Source organism: Sebastes fasciatus, chromosome 6, assembly GCF_043250625.1.
Source record: "Sebastes fasciatus isolate fSebFas1 chromosome 6, fSebFas1.pri, whole genome shotgun sequence".
Lineage (NCBI taxonomy): Eukaryota > Metazoa > Chordata > Actinopteri > Perciformes > Sebastidae > Sebastes > Sebastes fasciatus.
In genome coordinates this window covers 27,111,474-27,131,362 of record NC_133800.1, presented here as the reverse complement: position 1 = coordinate 27,131,362, position 19,889 = coordinate 27,111,474, and the positions used below count along the sequence as shown (strand labels likewise).

Below are 19,889 nucleotides of genomic sequence, written 5' to 3'. Positions count from 1 at the left end.
TAATATCACTCTGTAAATCTAGCTTCTCCGCTGCTCTCTCATCAATCTCCGTTTTTTCCACACTCCACTGCGTCTCTAACTTGAGTGAGGAGGCGGGACTTGGAATGTTTTACACCAATAGCAACAGTTATTTCACTTTGAACCAATAAGCTTATTTGTTGTCAAGTTTTTGACCGGTAGAACACATCCTGATGCAAAGTTAGATCTCTGAGCAAAAACGGAAATAAAATAAACAGTGATAAATGAATTTCAGAATAAAATAAGGAATGTGGTTATTTATTAAATAAAAGGAATTCTCAGTGAGGGAAATATCTCTAAATGTTTTAGAAACAACTGGTTTTCCCAGAGGGTTACATGTCGCTCCAGGTTTTGTCCAAAGCGGTTGGACGTGCCACTACTCCATCCTGTTCCAGATGCTGATGCAGGTGATCATGTGGATGTTTTTTGTGCCGTGTGAGATTGGAGCTCAGACTGTCGTCTACTGTGCTGTGTCAGATGAAGCTGCCAAACACAGCGGAGGTTACTTCATCGACTGCCGACCAGCTACTCTGCGTCCTTTCGCAAGAGACGCTGGTGTGGCAAAGGAACTGTGGGAGGCCAGTGAGAGACTGGTGAAACTGGCCTGATGGTGGAACTGATTCTTAGAGAGTTATTTATGGTTATGTACGTTTTTAAATGTTTGTTTTTCATTGAGTAAATTTTTATTTAATAAAAATATGATTTCATGATTTAACACTTTGGTTGAATAACACATGATTTGACATGGTGGTTATTTCTTAAAACATGTTAAACATAAAATATTAAATGTTTTGTGTTTTAACTAGGTGTTTCTGGAGTCAAACATTTGTTTACAATGTCAACGCATTTTATTATGTATGTTTTGTTTTTCATTTAAAAATAAATATTTTTTTAAACAGGTAACAATGCTAAGGCACATTATGTGGAAAGCTTCTGTAAAATATGTTAATTAATCAAACACCACCATCTGCTGGATAGAAAATTAAATGTCAGTTATTTACTTAAAAGAATGGAAACTGAAACTTAAAGCTGATTTCAACATTGCTGAGACGCCATTACAGGGTGAAGGATCTCCACTGTAAACACAGATCAGAAGGATTGTCATCTGTAATTCAAAGGGACACAGATTTGGTGAGTCTTGCTGTTAATCGAGGAAATGGCTGAGAAAATTGTTCTTGTTGAAAGTTACCTGAACTGCCATGTGTGTTCAGAGACTTTCAGAGATCCTGTGTCTCTGAGCTGCAGCCACAGCTTCTGTTCAAGCTGCCTGAAGAAATTCTGGGAACAAGCTGAAAACAAAAACTGTCCCATTTGTAAAACAAAGTCCTCAAAAGATGAACCAGCAGTGAACTTTGCTCTGAAGGAACTGTCTGACTTGTTTGCTGAGAGACAGAAAGCTGGATCATCTGAGACAGAAAAAGAAGAGAAGAAAGAGGAGGTGGTGTGTGATAAACATCCAGAAGTCCCATATTGGTTCTGTAAGGATGAAGATAAAGCTGTGTGTCCTGTCTGTGAGTTTTCTCTCCACCAGAGTCACAAGGTGGTTCCTATAGAACAAGCAGTCAGTGACCTGAAGGACCAGCTGAAATCTGACTTAGAGTCTCTACAGGACAAGAGGGACAAACACAAACAAGTAGAGAAAACATACGATGAAATAGTTAAACACTCCAAGAAGCAGCTGTTGTCCACAGAGAGGCAGATCAGAGCAGAGTTCAACAAGCTCCACCAGTTCCTGAAAGAGGAAGAGGAGTCCAGACTGGCAGCTCTGAGGGAGGAAGAGGAGCAGAAGGGGAAGACTATCAGCAGAGAGATGAAGATGATTCAGGAGCACATCTCCTCTCTGTCAGACAGTATCTCTGCTGTTGAAGAAGACCTGCAGAAACACAACGTGCCCTTCCTCAGCAGTTATAAAGCCACTCAGACCAGAGCCAGAGTCCAGTGCTCACTGTCAGATCCACAGCTGGTCTCGGGAGCGCTGATAGATGGGGCCAAACACCTGGGCAACCTGTCCTTAAGAGTCTGGGAGAAGATGAAGGACAAGGTCCACTTCAGTTGGGTCATTCTGGACCCAAACACTGGATGCTCCATTCTCTATCTGTCTGATGATCTGACCAGTGTGAGAAATGGAGACACAAAGCAGCAGCTTCCTGACAATCCAGAGAGAAACACTAATTCTGCCACTGTTCTGGGCTCTGAGGGCTTCAGCTCAGGGAAACACAGCTGGGAGGTGGAGGTGGGAGACCATCCTCACTGGAATGTAGGTTTATATAGAATATGGAATCTGGTGTTTAGTTCATGAAAGTGGAAAATACACTAATGGAGCTGGTGAGACAGTCAGAGTGAAGAAGAGTCTCCAGAGGATCAGAGTCCAGCTGGACTATGACAGGGGGGAGGTGTCCTTCTACAACCCTAAAGACATCACTCCCATCTACACTTACAGAGACACTTTCACTGAGAAACTCTTCCCATGGTTCAGTATTGGATCAGCTGGTGATGCTAAAACTGCTGATGTCAAAATCTGTCAAACTGAGATTCTCTGTGATTTTCAGGGAGGGTGGTGAGGTCGAAGTGATTTATAAGGATTTTTATAACGGAGGTGTTTTCTTGTCAGTTAGTTCGTTTTGGGAGAGAATCGTGTAATTTTAAAGTACATGAAGAAAATATAGAGATTAAGGTTAAAGAAAAAATCTGATTTGATCTCTTAAAGCAAATTACATGATGGAACACATTCCTTGGTTGTTGTAAAATATATTTCCAAAGCACAGAATGAGAAACTAAAGCATAAATGGAGACAGAATAAGTTGTGTGAAGCATTCTCACCAAAATGGTGTTTGTGATGTAAATATGCTGCAAGAACTGGGACTAGATTTACTGTCATAATTATATTTCTACGTTTATCTGCAGATTTTTTTTTTTTATTTTCCAAGGACCTACAACCTTAAATTTACATTCAAAAAAGCTATAATTTTAAATTAAATAATCACAAAAAGCTTCATTTTACTTTGTTTATTTTTTACATTTCACAATTGCTTCATTATGTTTCATAGTAACTGGTTACTTTCATAGATAAACGCTTCAGTTCCTTCACTTGTTTTATGTGTAAACAAATCAGTTTAGCAGTGATGATGCAGAATTACATTCTATTCATTTTATATCATTTTGAACAAATATTTTCAGAGTCAACATACCAAATAATACAGTTGATAGTGTTGATTTATGGGTATAATTTTCATTCTGTTTAGTTCCACAGGGTGGAGACAAAGTACACTTTTGTTTTTTTATAGGCTGGCGAGGATTTTTGATCATTTTATTTCCACTTTGTCAGATTTTTTACATGGATATTATTGTTTCCTGCACAGTTTCATCAACACCTGACCTTTCTTAACGGTTTTGTAGAAAATGTCTGTATTACTTATCCTTCAAAATATTTCTAACTATCCCTCTGGGTATCTGGGAGACAATCATAAGTGACTGTACCTCTTGATATGTTGCTTCTTTCAGTAATTGTTCATGTAATTATCTCAGAAATCAGATACACAAATCTAATTATTCAGCACTAAAGAGGCTGTCTGTTAGTTTGTGGTACTGAAGCATCTTCATTTAAATTCAGATGTTGTGGATACAGATTGCTAATAAATAAAATACTTTATCATTATTTCCATGTTTCTTTTACATTCTTCCTTCTGTGCTTTTCTAATTTTTTATTTTCTGTTGGTGTTAATCAAAAGAAAAACTCCACTCAGCTGTTTAGTGACATGTAGAAGTACATACAGATGGTGAGGGACACTGTGTGCACCAACACTTGTGTGCTGCAGTTAGATATTCCTGTCCTCTGTTAGAAGGTGCAGGTGACTGACTATGATGAAGAAACAAATGACTATCCACAGTCTTTTCCAACAAAACTGTCCAGGACTTAAATCCACTTTCAGCAGAACATGTGTAATGTTATCTGTAAATACACACTAAAAATAATAATCAGGAATATTAAAGCTGTAAGGTTTTCTCTCCACATCAACATACTGTAGAATGAGTAGAGTGGAGCAGTGGTGGAAGAAGTATTCAGATCCTTTACTTAAGTAAAAGTACAAATACAACACTGTGAAAATACTCCACTACAAGTTAAAGTCCTGCATTCAGAACCGTACTTAGGTAAAAGTATGTATCAGCAAAATGCATTTCAAGTAAAAGTACTCATTGTGCAGTAAAATGTTCCCGTCAGTGTTTTACTATTATATCTGAAGTTTCTGGATTAATATTCCTGTTACATTAATGTGTATGATGCATTTTACTGCTGTAGATGTTTAAGATTGTGTTGATTTAAACTCCTCTATAAACTGTTAGGTAGTTTTATCTACAGCAATGCATCATATTCTATAAGATCGTCATATGTTTGTTTGTAGCGTCGCTGTCCTAAAAAGTCAACTTTTCATGGTGTCAGAAAAACAGCCCAGTCTTCAGCGTTGTGACGATGCATTTTCCAGCTGATCCAAGAGGCTTTTTAAATAGTCTATTTAGCTTAAGAAGTACTGTAGGAGAATTGTCTCAACCCATAAAGGAACACTTCATCCTTCAGTTTATTACAAACATTCAAAATCAACACATCTGGAGAAACAGTACATGGTTTTCAGGAAGAAATTTTTTTATCTGAAAAGTAACTAAAGCTGTCAGACAAATGTAGTGGAGTAAATAATGCAATATTTCTCTCTGAGATGTAGTGGACTAGAAGTATAAAGTTGCATGAAATGGAAGTACTCAAGTAAAGAACAAGTACAACAAGAACAAATTTGTACTTAAGTACAGTTATTGAGTAAATGCACCACTGGAGTGATGAATAAATATACATGGTGCAGGATAAATATGCGAGAATGGTAAAACACTGATGCAACAATCACAATCTGATGCAAAAGTGCTGATTAGTTATAACACAAATTGATCCAGTATTTAAGAGTATAGTAGCAAAGTAACACGACCACACAGACTGAGGAATGTACCATGCCTTGTGCTGCCTTGAGGTCTCCAGTGCTAGCTTTAAATAGTACTAACTGTGAGCTGGATTAACTTTATGTTTAGCAATAACTGCAATGTTTGGGACATAACCATACAACCATTTAACCAGCCAACTTACAGTTTCATGCACGCATACATACACATGTCCACAAAGAAAAAGACCCTCCTTTGCGACAAGCTAGTATGAAATGGTTGATACAAATGGATTCCTTGTGTTTTTATAGTTTCATATGATACCAGTATCTTCACTCTAGTTTTAAAACTGAGTCCGTACAACTTAAAAATCACAAGTTGCGTTAAAGCGTTAAAAGAAATTAGTGGAGTTAAAACAAATTTGCGTTAATACGTTATTATTGTGTTAACTTTTACAGATATACGTAAATCAAGATATAAATTGATTAATTCCGATCTAGTAGAGTTGAATCATATCGCCCACCTTGAACATACAGTGTGTATATTCCTCACACTACATATATCTCTCCTAATATCTCTGCTTCCATGTGTCGCTCCAGGTTTTGTCCAAAGCGGTTGGACGTGCCACTACTCCATCCTGTTCCGGATGCTGATGCAGGTGATCATGTGGATGTGTTTTGTGCCGTGTGAGATTGGAGCTCAGACTGTCGTTTACTGTGCTGTGTCAGATGAAGCTGCCAAACACAGCGGAGGTTACTTCGTCGACTGCCGACCAGCTACTCTGCGTCCTTTCGCAAGAGACGCTGGTGTGGCAAAGAAACTGTGGGAGGCCAGTGAGAGACTGGTGAAACTGGCCTGATGGTGGAGCTGATTCTTAGACAGTCATTTATGGTTATGTTCGTTTTTTTATGTTTATGTTTTTCATTCACATTTTTTAAAACATGTTAAACATAAAATATTAAATTTGTGTTTTAACTAGGTGTTTCTGGAGTCAAACATTTGTTTACAATGTCAATGCATTTTATTATGTATGTTTTGTTTTTCACTTAAAAATAAATATTTTTTTGAACAGGTAACAATGCTAAGGCACATTATGTGGAAAGCTTCTGTAAAATATGTTAATTAATCAAATAGCACCATCAGCTGGTTAGAAAATTAAATGTCAGTTATTTACTTAAAAGAATGGAAACTGAAACTTAAAGCTGATTTCAACATTGCTGAGACGCCATTACAGGGTGAAGGATCTCCACTGTAAACACAGATCAGAAGGATTGTAATCTCTAATTCAAAGGGACACAGATTTGGTGAGTCTTGCTGTTAATCGAGGAAATGGCTGAGAAAATTGTTCTTGTTGAAAGTTTCCTGAACTGCCACGTGTGTTCAGAGACTTTCAGAGATCCTGTGTGTCTGAGCTGCAACCACAGCTTCTGTTCAAGCTGCCTGAAGAAATTCTGGGAACAAGCTAAAAACAAAAACTGTCCCATTTGTAAAAGAAAATCATCTAAAGATCATATCTCAGTGAACTTTGCTCTGAAGGAACTGTCTGACTCGTTTGCTGAGAGACAGAAAACTGGATCATCTGAGACAGAAAAAGAAGAGAAGAAGGTGGAGGTGTGTAGTAAACATCAAGAAGAGCCTAAACTGTTCTGTAAGGATGAAGAGAGAGCTGTGTGTCCTGTCTGTGACTTTTCTCTCCACCAGAGTCACAAGGTGGTTCCTGTAGAACAAGCAGTCAGTGACCTGAAGGACCAGCTGAAATCTGACTTAGAGTGTCTACAGGACAAGAGGGACAAACACAAACAAGTGGAGAAAACATACGATGAAATGGTTAAACACTCCAAGAAGCAGCTGTTGTCCACAGAGAGGCAGATCAGAGCAGAGTTCAACAAGCTCCACCAGTTCCTGAAAGAGGAAGAGGAGTCCAGACTGGCAGCTCTGAGGGAGGAAGAGGAGCAGAAGGGGAAGACTATCAGCAGAGAGATGAAGATGATTCAGGAGCACATCTCCTCTCTGTCAGACAGTATCTCTGCTGTTGAAGAAGACCTGCAGAAACACAACGTGCCCTTCCTCAGCAGTTATAAAGCCACTCAGACCAGAGCCAGAGTCCAGTGCTCACTGTCAGATCCACAGCTGGTCTCAGGAGCGCTGATAGATGTGGCCAAACACCTGGGCAACCTGTCCTTCAGAGTCTGGGAGAAGATGAAGGACAAGGTCCACTTCAGTCCTGTCATTCTGGACCCAAACACTGCAAACCGCTGGCTCTATCTGTCTGATGATCTGACCAGTGTGAGACATGGAGACACACACCAGCAGCTTCCTGACAATCCAGGGAGAAACACACAGTATGTCACTGTTCTGGGCTCTGAGGGCTTCAGCTCAGGGAAACACAGCTGGGAGGTGGAGGTGGGAGACCTTCCTCACTGGCTTGTAGGTTTGACAAAAGAGTCAGCTGACAGGAAGGAGAAGAGATATGCCACACCAAAATATGGAATCTGGTGTTTATTTCATCACTGTGGAAAATACACTAATGGTCTTGCTGAGACAGTCAGAGTGAAGAAGAGTCTCCAGAGGATCAGAGTCCAGCTGGACTATGACAAGGGGGAGGTGTCCTTCTACGACCCTGAAGACATGACTCACATCTACACTCACAGAGACACTTTCACTGAGAAACTCTTCCCATGGTTCAATATTGGACCAGCTGGTGATGCTAAAACTGCTGATATCAAAATCTGCCAAACTGAGATTTCTCTGTGATGTTCAGGGAGGGTGGTGAGGTCAAAGTGATTTATTAGGATTTTTATAACGGAGGTGTTTTCTTGTCAGTTAGTTCTTTATAGGAGAGAATCGTGTAATTTTAAAGTATACGAAGAAAATATTGGGATCCAGATTAAAGAAAAATTCAGATTTGATCTCTTTAAGCAAATTACATGATGGAACACATTCCTTGTTTGTTGTAAAATATATTTCCAAAGCACAGAATGAGAAACTAAAGCATAAATGGAGGCAGAATAAGTTGTGTGAAGCATTCTTGCCAAAATGGTGTTTGTGATGTAAATATGCTGCAAGAACTGGGACGAGTAGATTTACTGTCATAATTATATTTCTACGTCTATCTACAGATTTTTTATTTTATTTTCCAAGGACCTACAACCTTAAGTTTACATTAAAAAAAGCTATAATTTTAAATTGCATAATCACAAAAAAGCCTAATTTTACCTTGTTTATTTTTTACATTTCACAATTGCTTCATTGTGTTTCATAGTAACTGGTGACTTTCATAGATAAACGCTTCAGTTCCTTCACTTGTTTTATGTGCAAACAAATCAGTTTAGCAGTGATGATGCAGAATTACATTCTATTCATTTTATATCATTTTGAACAAATATTTTCAGAGTCAACATACCAAATAATACAGTTGATAGTGTTGATTTATGGGTATAATGTTCATTCTGTTTAGTTCCTCAAGGTGGAGACAAAGTACACTTTATTTTAAAAAATGTCTTTTTTACTTATCCTTCAAAATATTTCTAACTATCCCTCTGGGTATCTGGGAGACAATCATAAGTGACTGTACCTCTTGATATGTTGCTTCATTCAATAATTGTTTATGTAATTATCTCAGAAATCAGATACACTAATAGAATTATTCAGCACTAAAGAGGCTGCCTGTTAGTTTGTGTTACTGTAGCATCTTCATTTAAATTCAGATGTTGTGGATACAGATTGCTAATAAATAAAATACTTTATCGTTATTTCCATGTTTCTTTTACATTCTTCCTTCTGTGCTTTTCTAATTCTTTCATTTTCTGTTGGTGTTAACCAAAAGAAAAACTCCACTCAGCTGTTTAGTGACATGTAGAAGTACATACAGGTGGTGAGGGACACTGTGTGCACCAACACTGGTGTGCTGCAGTTAGATATTCCTGTCCTCTGTTAGAAGGTGCAGGTGACTGACTATGATGAAGAAACAAATGACTATCCACAGTCTTTTCCAACAAAACTCTCCAGGACTTAGATCCACTTTCAGCAGAACATGTGTAATGTTATCTGTAAATATACACTAAAAATAATAATCAATATATGTAATAAGGAATATTAAAGCTGTAAGGTTTTCTCTCCACATCAACATACTGTAGAATGAGTAGAGTGGAGCAGTGGTGGAAGAAGTATTCAGAGCCTTTACTTAAGTAAAAGTACTAATACAACATTGTGAAAATACTCCACTACAAGTTAAAGTCCTGCATTCAGAACCGTACTTAGGTAAAAGTATGTATAAGTAAAATGCATTTCAAGTAAAAGTACTCATTGTGCAGTAAAATGTTCCCGTCAGTGTTTTACTATTATATTTGATGTTTCTGGATTAATATTCCTGCTACATTAATGTGTATGCTGCATTTTACTGCAGTAGATGTTTAAGGTTGTGTTGATTTTAACTCCTTTATATACTGTTGGGTAGTTTAATCTACAGCAATGCATCATATTCTATAAGATCGTCATATGTTTGTTTGTAGCGTCGCTGTCCTAAAAAGTCAACTTTTCATGATGTCAGAAAAACAGCCCAGTCTTCAGCGTTGTGACGATGCATTTTCCAGCTGATCCAAGAGACTTTTTTTAAATAGTCTATTTAGCTTAAGAAGTACTGTAGGAGAAATGTCTCAACCCATAAAGGAACACTTCATCCTTCAGTTTATCACAAACATTAAAAATCAACACATCTGGAGATACAGTACATGGTTTTCAGGAAGAAAGAATTGTAATCTGAAAAGTAACTAAAGCTGTCAGACAAATGTAGTGGAGGAAATAGTACAATATTTCTCTCTGAGATGTAGTGGACTAGAAGTATAAAGTTACATGAAATGGAAGTACTCAAGTAAAGAACAAGTACAACAAGAACAAGTTTGTTCTTAAGTACAGTAATTGAGTAAATGCACCACTGGAGTGATGAATAAATATACATGGTGCAGGATACATATGTGAGAATGGTAAAACACTGATGCAACAATCACAATCTGGTGCAAAAGTGCTGAATATTTATAACACAAATTGATCCAGTATTTAAGAGTATAGTATCAAAGTAACACGACCACACAGACTGAGGAATGTACCATGCCTTGTGCTGCCTTAAGGTCTCCAGTGCTAGCTTTAAATAGTGCTAACTGTGAGCTGGATTCACTTTATGTTTAGCAATAACTGCAATGTTTGGGACATAACCATACAACCATTTAACCAGCCAACTTACAGTTTCATGCACGCATACATACACATGTCCACAAAGAAAAGACCCACTGACCTGTCAGTAGTCAGCTCAACACTGTGGATGCTGACCTCTGTGACCTCTGTGAGATGTCTCCTTTCCAAATGTATCACCCGGAGCTTGTCAGGCTTGTGGTAACAGCTGGTTTATTCCACATCTGCATTTATGACAAAGGACACTGAGTAGAAAGGGTCATCTCTTTTGGACAAACAGCACATGTCTAGTAGTAAATCCTCTGTTGCTTTGACATTACAGTACGGTTCCATTTTATTAAATTTATACTCTGCACAATACATTGACACAATGGTCGTATAGTGGGTTTATATTAATGTAAATGAAATAAATGAAACAAACAGAAACTGTCCCTCTCTTAAATTTCATACAGAAAATATAAACAAATATATTTATACAGCTTTCTCATACGGGACTGTTACCTTTTTTTAGTATTTAACATTTTTTAATAGCAATTATGTAATTTAATTACATAAAAAAACACAGACAGTGAAGTTACACCATAGAAAATACCTAATCAGCATGTTTAAAATATTGCCACACTCTATAAAGCGACATACTATAACATACCTGCTGTGGATAAACAGAGCATGCTCTGTCTGATCATCATCCAAATATCTGCTGCCTGAAAAGTGACGGTGGACAAATGGTGAGTAGTGAGTGATTCAATGTGATTCAATAATTCATGTGGTACTTACAGTAGAAAGGTGTTGTACAGTCAGTGGTGGAAAAAGTACTCAGATCTTTTACTTGAGTAAAAGTAGCAACACCACAGTGTAGAGATACTGTTACAAGTAACAGTCAAAACTTTACAAAAATAAAAGTACAAAAGTATTCATTTTGAGCATGATGTACGTTATTGGATTATAATTATTGATGCATTATGTGTTCATCACTTTAATGTTGCAGCTGGTTAACATGAAGCTCATTTTAATTGCTTTATATACTGCTGGGTAGCTTGTGAATTTCCCCGGAATACTTAGTTACTTTACTCCACTGTGTACAGTACATTAACAGTCTGTGCAGCTTTTGTCTCAGAGTCGGCAGCAGATCTGCACTTTCAATAGTTTAATGTGTGACTGACGAGCTTTACACTGACTGTTGTGCAACATGTTGGTCTAATGTCGTCATTCAGAAGTGACTTTCTCTCTGAACAGACTCATAGAACAGATCACTGTCAGTGCAGCTTTGACATTTCAGTGCATTTAATGAAACAAGTGACCAAACAGAGACGTGTTAGTGAGAGTTTGAACAACATTTCCTAATGAAAGGAGAGAAAGGTCAAATGAGGGTTGAATTAAAAACTGACCATGTACCTGTATTTTAATTGAATGCCAAATATTTAATCAAACTGGATGTGATAAACAGAGTCTCACTGACGTGTTAGCAGAACATGTTTTCTCTTACATGTTCCTGTTGGCTGAAAAATGAAAAATGATGTTAAACTGGTTTAGTGTCAGTCAGCCTCATCAAATGTTCAGTCCTCACTGGAGGACGAAAGAAAAAACTCTCCTTGTTTCTAGTTTATGGTGTTTTTATGAGCTGTAGAAGTCAAATTCTTCATTAAGTCGATAAGAAACAAATAAAATGTTTAGACATGTTCCTGTTTGCCTACAGACAATGAATTTGTACTGTAGTGAATGAAGAGAGAAAAATGTACCTCTGAAAACATCCTGACACCATCTGCTGGTGACATAATGACATGGCAGCATTTCCTCCTAATAATTCACCCTGTGACAGAGGTGAGTGAAGAAGAAAGTAGATTTTAGACATTGTTGATCAGAGCTGAGACGCCATCACAGGGTGTGAGATCTCTGCTGGAAAACAAACGTTTGGATTATTTGAAGCAATCAAGAGACGGGACAGTAACTCGGTGAGTCTTGCTTTTGAAAGACAATTTAGATACCAAGACAAATGGCTGAGAAAACCGCTCTTCTTGAAAGTTTCCTGAACTGCCATGTGTGTTCAAAGACTTTCAGAGATCCTGTGTCTCTGAGCTGCAACCACAGCTTCTGTTCAAGCTGCCTGAAGAAATTCTGGGAACAAGCTGAAAACAAAAACTGTCCCAAATGTGAAAAAAAATCCTCAAAGGGTTTTCCAGGAGTGAACGTTGAACTGAAGGAACTGGCTGACTCGTTTGCTGAGAGACAGAAAGCTGGATCATCTGTGCCAGAAAAAGAAGAGAAGAAGAAGGTGGAGGTGTGTAGTAAACATCAAGAAGAGCCTAAACTGTTCTGTAAGGATGAAGAGAGAGCTGTGTGTCCTGTCTGTGACTTTTCTCTCCACCAGAGTCACAAGGTGGTTCCTGTAGAACAAGCAGTCAGTGACCTGAAGGACCAGCTGAAATCTGACTTAGAGTCTCTACAGGACAAGAGGGACAAACACAAACAAGTAGAGAAAACATACGATGAAATGGTTAAACACTCCAAGAAGCAGCTGTTGTCCACAGAGAGGCAGATCAGAGCAGAGTTCAACAAGCTCCACCAGTTCCTGAAAGAGGAAGAGGAGTCCAGACTGGCAGCTCTGAGGGAGGAAGAGGAGCAGAAGGGGAAGACTATCAGCAGAGAGATGAAGATGATTCAGGAGCACATCTCCTCTCTGTCAGACAGTATCTCTGCTGTTGAAGAAGACCTGCAGAAACACAACGTGCCCTTCCTCAGCAGTTATAAAGCCACTCAGACCAGAGCCAGAGTCCAGTGCTCACTGTCAGATCCACAGCTGGTCTCAGGAGCGCTGATAGATGTGGCCAAACACCTGGGCAACCTGTCCTTCAGAGTCTGGGAGAAGATGAAGGACAAGTTCCACTTCAGTCCTGTCATTCTGGACCCAAACACTTCAAGCCGCTGGCTCTGTCTGTCTGATGATCTGACCAGTGTGAGATGTGGAGACACAAACCAGCAACTTCCTGACAATCCAGAGAGAAACACTAAGTATCCCACTGTTCTGGGCTCTGAGGGCTTCAGCTCAGGGAAACACAGCTGGGAGGTGGAGGTGGGAGACCATCCTCACTGGTTTGTAGGTTTGACTAAAGAGTCAGTTGAGAGGAGGGAGGAGGCAGGAGCTTCACCAGAAGATGGAATCTGGTGTTTAACTCATGAAAGTGGAAAATACACTGATGGTCTTGGTGAGACAGTCGGAGTGAAGAAGAGTCTCCAGAGGATCAGAGTCCAGCTGGACTATGACAGGGGGGAGGTGTCCTTCTACGACCCTGAAGACATGACTCACATCTACACTCACAGAGACACTTTCACTGAGAAACTCTTCCCATGTTTCAATATTGGAGATGCTGGTGATGCTAAAACTGCTGATATCAAAATCTGTCAAACTGAGATTCTCTGTGATGTTCAGGGAGGGTGGTGAGGTCGAAGTGATTTATTAGGATTTTTATAACAGAGGTGTTTTCTTGTCAGTTACAGATAATTCCAGTTAGTTCTTTATAGGAGAGAATCTGTCATTTGAAAGTACATGAAGAAGATGTAGAGATCCAGATGAGAAAAATAAGATTTGATCTCTTTCAGCAAATAACATGATGTGTTTGTGTCGTAGAACTGGGACGAGTAGATTTCATGTGATCATTTTATTTTTACTTTTATCTACAGTTTTTTTTTTTATTTTCAAGTATTAACAAACTTCAGTTTGCATATTTTTTTTTCAAATAGACTTTAATTTTAAATCATATAACCACAGAAAGCCTCACCTTACCTTGTTTATGTTTGACATTTTAGAATTACTTTTCATCTTTTAATTATCCAGGTTGTGAAAGTAATTCAGTAAATAACTTTCTTAAAATGCATTTATATGATTACATTCAGATTTCTAAATGCTTTATAAAGAAATCAACATCATGTTTTACTTTGCAGAATGGACCAATGTTGATAATAATAATTCATCTGTTATTTCTTTACCATGTGTGACTGTTGACTGTCAGACATATTTTATATATTATCTCTGTTTTATCCAAACAAACTCAATTTACTTCCTTATTTGTGTTTCTTTGAATGTAGAAAATTCTGCAGAAATTGCTTGATAATATTTATATTACTCTTCAATGTTTAAACCAAATTAGAGAAGCCCAAAATTGCAATAAAATGAAAAATATTGACTTTAAGATTGTGTGGATTAGGGCTGCAACTAAAGACTGTTTCTATTATCAATGAATCTGTTGATTGAAATATCAGAAAACTGAAAAATGCCAAATAAAAACAACAAATTCTCAAATTGGAGCAAATGTTTGGAAGTTTTTCTTCATAAATAATTTTCTCATTTCCAATAATACCTTTTAAATGTTGACTGCAAAGCCCTGACCTTGAATTGAATTGTGGATGTTGAATTTTAAAGGTTGCTAGCAGTGGTCACCTTAATCTTGATCTCTAACATTAATCTTTATCTTTCAGACTGCATAGCAGCATTTATTTCATAATTCTTGAACATTTATGAAGGCGGAGCTGCTGTTTGTTCCTCTGTGTTTATGTTAATTGTCCATTAGATGTGAAACAACCCATCAGCACATGAGACTGTGTTGGATGAACTGCAGGATTTCACACTGGATTCACTTCATGTTGGATTCAACAACTTGTATGTTTTCTACCTGGTCAGCAAATATTCTGGTCAAAAACATCATGATGTCAAACTGTAATCATTTTGGTCATAACTGTGATCAATAATTATAATGGGAGCTTTTTCTTATCCTACAGTGATAAACTGCTGTTGTCTCTGACTGCATTGTCTGATAGATTTAGAGACACTAAAGTCAACTTATTGTGCAGCTACATTAGAAGCATCAATGTGGCCTCCATCTGAGTGTGTTGGTGCTTTACTTTGTGTGACTGCGCCCCCTGCTGGAGCTCATTCACTCTCTGAACTGCCTCTCATCTGTCAGTTGGACTCAAAGTGCTGTACTATGGAGGTACGAACCTGCCAAGATAAAAAACAAATAAATAAATGACTTGATAAATACATAAATATGCCATTAAATGTACCGAAAATATTAAAAATAGATGTAGGCATTGATTAATTGATAAAATGTGAAATAAAATGATATTTGCTTCTATATTTATTTATCATTGTATTAATTCCCCTATATACTCTTTAATGTAATTTTTATTAACTTTTCCATTTCTTTATTTATTTTAAATTATTTTTTTTTTTTATTATTTTAAATTTATTTTTTAATTAATTAACTAATTAATTAATTAATTATTATATTGTATGTATCTAAAGGGACTGTTTGTAACTTTTTAAGCGTATAAATGTAGCGGGTCGGCACACATGCGCGTTCGCATATGCGCGCTCGCGTGTGGCCAGAGCCTCGTCTCCACTGCCTGCTCTCCTTCACTCAGACAGCGTGCGCGTCCACCACCTCAAAACGTGAACGCACGCTCACTACACACTGCAGAAGAGTTAGTTTAGCTCTGAGAATATCTAGTGAATGCACAGGGGACGTTTGTGCAGAAATAAATGCTGCAGCTCCTCCAGACCAACAGAGGTTTCCCGTGTCTTGTGAAGTGACGGAGCTCCTTAGCTAGTAACGTTACCCTCTCGTTACCGACCGGGTGCCGGTGTCTCCTCTGCTCTCTCCGGCTGCGGGCGGAGAGAGCAGAGGAGACACGCTGCAGAGCCCCGCTGCTTCAACCTGCACTTAGGCAGGAAAAGCCAACACTAGGATCAGATCTAAATCATGTTCATGGAGAGACCTTCGTCTGGTCAGCTAACATTACTGCCAAGCAGCTGAAATATAGAGTGATATTGTGGTTTTAGCTGACGTGTGTCGCCTCACTGTTTTGAGCGATGCTCGTTCAGGTATATTTAGAGCGAGCAAGCGCCAGCCCGACGCTGACTTTCGTTGATTTCACGGCCACAGGTGTCACTGTTAAGAAGCATTTCTGAAAGTTACAAATAGTCCCTTTAAAACATGTAAACATAAAATATTAAATTTGTGTTTTAACTAGGTGTTTCTGGAGTCAAACATTTGTTTACAATGTCAACGCATTTTATTATGTATGTTTTGTATTTCATTTAAAAATAAATATTTTTTTAAACAGGTAACAATGCTAAGGCACATTATGTGGAAAGCTTCTGTAAAATATGTTAATTAATCAAATAGCACCATCTGCTGGTTAGAAAATTAAATGTCAGTTATTTACTTAAAAGAATGGAAACTGGCACCTAAAGCTGATTTCAACATTGCTGAACGGAGCTGAGACGCCATTACAGGGTGAAGGATCTCCACTATAAACACAGATCAGAAGGATTGTAATCTCTAATTCAAAGGGACACAGATTTGGTGAGTCTTGCTGTCAATCGGACGATTCACAAATCAGAGGAAATGGCTGAGAAAATTGCTCTTTTTGAAAGTTTGCTGAACTGCCATGTGTGTTCAGAGACTTTCAGAGATCCTGTGTCTCTGAGCTGCAGCCACAGCTTCTGTTCAAGCTGCCTGAAGAAATTCTGGGAACAAGCTGGAAACAAAAACTGTCCCATTTGTAAAACAAAGTCCTCAACAGATGAACAAGCAGTGAACTTTGCTCTGAAGGAACTGTCTGACTCGTTTGCTGAGAGACAGAAAGCTGGATCATCTGAGCCAGAAAAAAAGAAGAAGAAGGTGGAGGTGGTGTGTAGTAAACATCAAGAAGAGCCTAAACTGTTCTGTAAGGATGAAGATAAAGCTGTGTGTCCTGTCTGTGAGTTTTCTCTCCACCAGAGTCACAAGGTGGTTCCTGTAGAACAAGCAGTCAGTGACCTGAAGGACCAGCTGAAATCTGACTTAGAGTCTCTACAGGACAAGAGGGACAAACACAAACAAGTAGAGAAAACATACGATGAAATGATTCAACACTCCAAGAAGCAGCTGTTGTCCACAGAGAGGCAGATCAGAGCAGAGTTCAACAAGCTCCACCAGTTCCTGAAAGAGGAAGAGGAGTCCAGACTGGCAGCTCTGAGGGAGGAAGAGGAGCAGAAGGGGAAGACTATCAGCAGAGAGATGAAGATGATTCAGGAGCACATCTCCTCTCTGTTAGACAGTATCTCTGCTGTTGAAGAAGACCTGCAGAAACACAACGTGCCCTTCCTCAGCAGTTATAAAGCCACTCAGACCAGAGCCAGAGTCCAGTGCTCACTGTCAGATCCACAGCTGGTCTCAGGAGCGCTGATAGATGTGGCCAAACACCTGGGCAACCTGTCCTTCAGAGTCTGGAAGAAGATGAAGGACAAGGTCCACTTCAGTCCTGTCATTCTGGACCCAAACACTTCAAGCCGCTGGCTCTGTCTGTCTGTTGATCTGACCAGTGTGAGACGTGGAGACACAATCCAGCAGTTTCCTGACAATCCAGAGAGACACACTAAGTATCCCACTGTTCTGGGCTCTGAGGGCTTCAGCTCAGGGAAACACAGCTGGGAGGTGGAGGTGGGAGACCATCCTCTCTGGGATGTAGGTTTGGCTAAAGAGTCAGCTGAGAGGAAGGGAGAGGCAGGAGCTTCACCAGAAGATGGAATCTGGTGTTTAGTTCATGAAAGTGGAAAATACACTAATGGAGCTGGTGAGACAGTCAGAGTGAAGAAGAGTCTCCGGAGGATCAGAGTCCAGCTGGACTATGACAGGGGGGAGGTGTCCTTCTACAACCCTAAAGACATCACTCACATCTCCACTCTCAGAGACACTTTCACTGAGAAACTCTTCCCATGGTTCAGTATTGGATCAGCTGGTGATGCTAAAACTGCTGATGTCAAAATCTGTCAAACTGAGATTCTCTGTGATGTTCAGGGAGGGTGGTGAGGTCGAAGTGATTTATAAGGATTTTTATAACGGAGGTGTTTTCTTGTCAGTTAGTTCTTTATAGGAGAGAATCGTGTAATTTCAAAGTACATGAAGAAAATATAGAGATTAAGGTTAAAGAAAAAATCAGATTTGATCTCTTTAAGCAAATTACATGATGGAACACATTCCTTGTTTGTTGTAAAATATATTTCCAAAGCACAGAATGAGAAACTAAAGCATAAATGGAGGCAGAATAAGTTGTGTGAAGCATTCTCACCAAAATGGTGTTTGTGATGTAAATATGCTGCAAGAACTGGGACGAGTAGATTTACTGTCATAATTATATATTTACGTTTATCTACAGAGTTTTTATTTTATTTTCCAAGGACCTACAACATTAAGTTTACTTTAAAAAAAGCTATAATTTTAAATTACATAATTACAAAAAGCCTAATTTTACCTTGTTTATTTTTTACATTTCACAATTGCTTCATTGTGTTTCATAGTAACTGGTTACTTTCATAGATAAACGCTTCAGTTCCTTCACTTGTTTTATGTGCAAACAAATCGGATTAGCAGTGATGATGCAGAATTACATTCTATTCATTTTATATCATTTTGAACAAATATTTTCAGAGTCAACATACCAAATAATACAGTTGATAGTGTTGATTTATGGGTATAATTTTCATTATGTTTAGTTCCACAAGGTGGAGACAAAGTACACTTTTGTTTTTACAGGCTGGCGAGGATTTTGATCATTTTATTTCCACTTTGTCACATTTTTTACATGGATATTATTGTTTCCTGCAGAGTTTCATCAAAACCTGACCTTTCTTAAGGGTCTTGTAGAAAATGTCTTTATTACTTATCCTTCAAAAGATTTCTAACTATCCCTCTGGGTATCTGGGAGACAATCATAAGTGACTGTGCCTCTTGATATGTTGCTTCATTCAGTAATTGTTCATGTAATTATCTAAAAAATCAGATACACAAATAGAATTATTCAGCACTAAAGAGGCTGCCTGTTAGTTTGTGTTACTGTAGCATCTTCATTTAAATTAAGATGTTGTGGATACAGATTGCTAATAAATAAAATACTTTATTGTTATTTCCATGTTTCTTTTACATTCTTCCTTCTGTGCTTTTCTACTCTTTTATTTTCTGTTGGTGTTAACCAAAAGAAAAACTCCACTCAGCTGTTTAGTGACATGTAGAAGTACATACAGGTGGTGAGGGACACTGTGTGCACCAACACTGGTGTGCTGCAGTTAGATATTCCTGTCCTCTGTTAGAAGGTGCAGGTGACTGACTATGATGAAGAAACAAATGACTATCAGTCTTTTCCAACAAAACTGTCCAGGACTTAAATCCACTTTCAGCAGAACATGTGTAATGTTATCTGTAAATATACACTAAAAATAATAATCAATATATGTAATAAGGAATATTAAAGCTGTAAGGTTTTCTCTCCACATCAACATACTGTAGAATGAGTAGAGTGGAGCAGTGGTGGAAGAAGTATTCAGATCCTTTACTTAAGTAAAAGTACTAATACAACACTGTGAAAATACTCCACTACAAGTTAAAGTCCTGCATTCAGAACCGTACTTAGGTAAAAGTATGTATCAGCAAAATGCATTTTAAGTAAAAGTACTCATTGTGCAGTAAAATGTTCCACGTCAGTGTTTTACTATTATATCTGATGTTTCTGTATTAATATTCCTGTTACATTAATGTGTATGATGCATTTTACTGCTGTAGATGTTTAAGGTTGTGTTGATTTTAACTCCTTTATATACTGGTGGGTAGTTTAATCTACAGCAATGCATCATATTCTATAAGATCGTCATATGTTTGTTTGTAGCGTCGCTGTCCTAAAAAGTCAACTTTTCATGGTGTCAGAAAAACAGACCAGTGTTCAGCGTTGTG

The 19,889-nt window shown here is 38.2% G+C and overlaps 2 protein-coding genes and 1 pseudogene across 2 annotated transcripts; all 3 read left to right on the top strand.

Annotated features, from left to right (window-relative positions):
* The first annotated feature begins 731 nt into the window (after positions 1-731).
* LOC141769641 (zinc-binding protein A33-like) lies at positions 732-3,969 on the top strand (annotated as a pseudogene).
* Positions 3,970-5,978: 2,009 nt separating this feature from the next.
* Positions 5,979-8,690, top strand: LOC141769640 (zinc-binding protein A33-like). The gene has a single exon (XM_074638934.1). The coding sequence runs from the start codon at positions 6,268-6,270 to the stop codon at positions 7,690-7,692; it is 1,425 nt and encodes a 474-aa protein (XP_074495035.1). The 5' UTR covers positions 5,979-6,267; the 3' UTR covers positions 7,693-8,690.
* A 6,754-nt stretch (positions 8,691-15,444) lies between these two features.
* Positions 15,445-19,062, top strand: LOC141769639 (zinc-binding protein A33-like). Its single transcript, XM_074638933.1, has one exon. It carries the CDS (start codon positions 16,530-16,532, stop codon positions 17,973-17,975), a length of 1,446 nt encoding a protein of 481 aa, XP_074495034.1. The 5' UTR covers positions 15,445-16,529; the 3' UTR covers positions 17,976-19,062.
* The last annotated feature ends 827 nt before the right edge of the window (positions 19,063-19,889 follow it).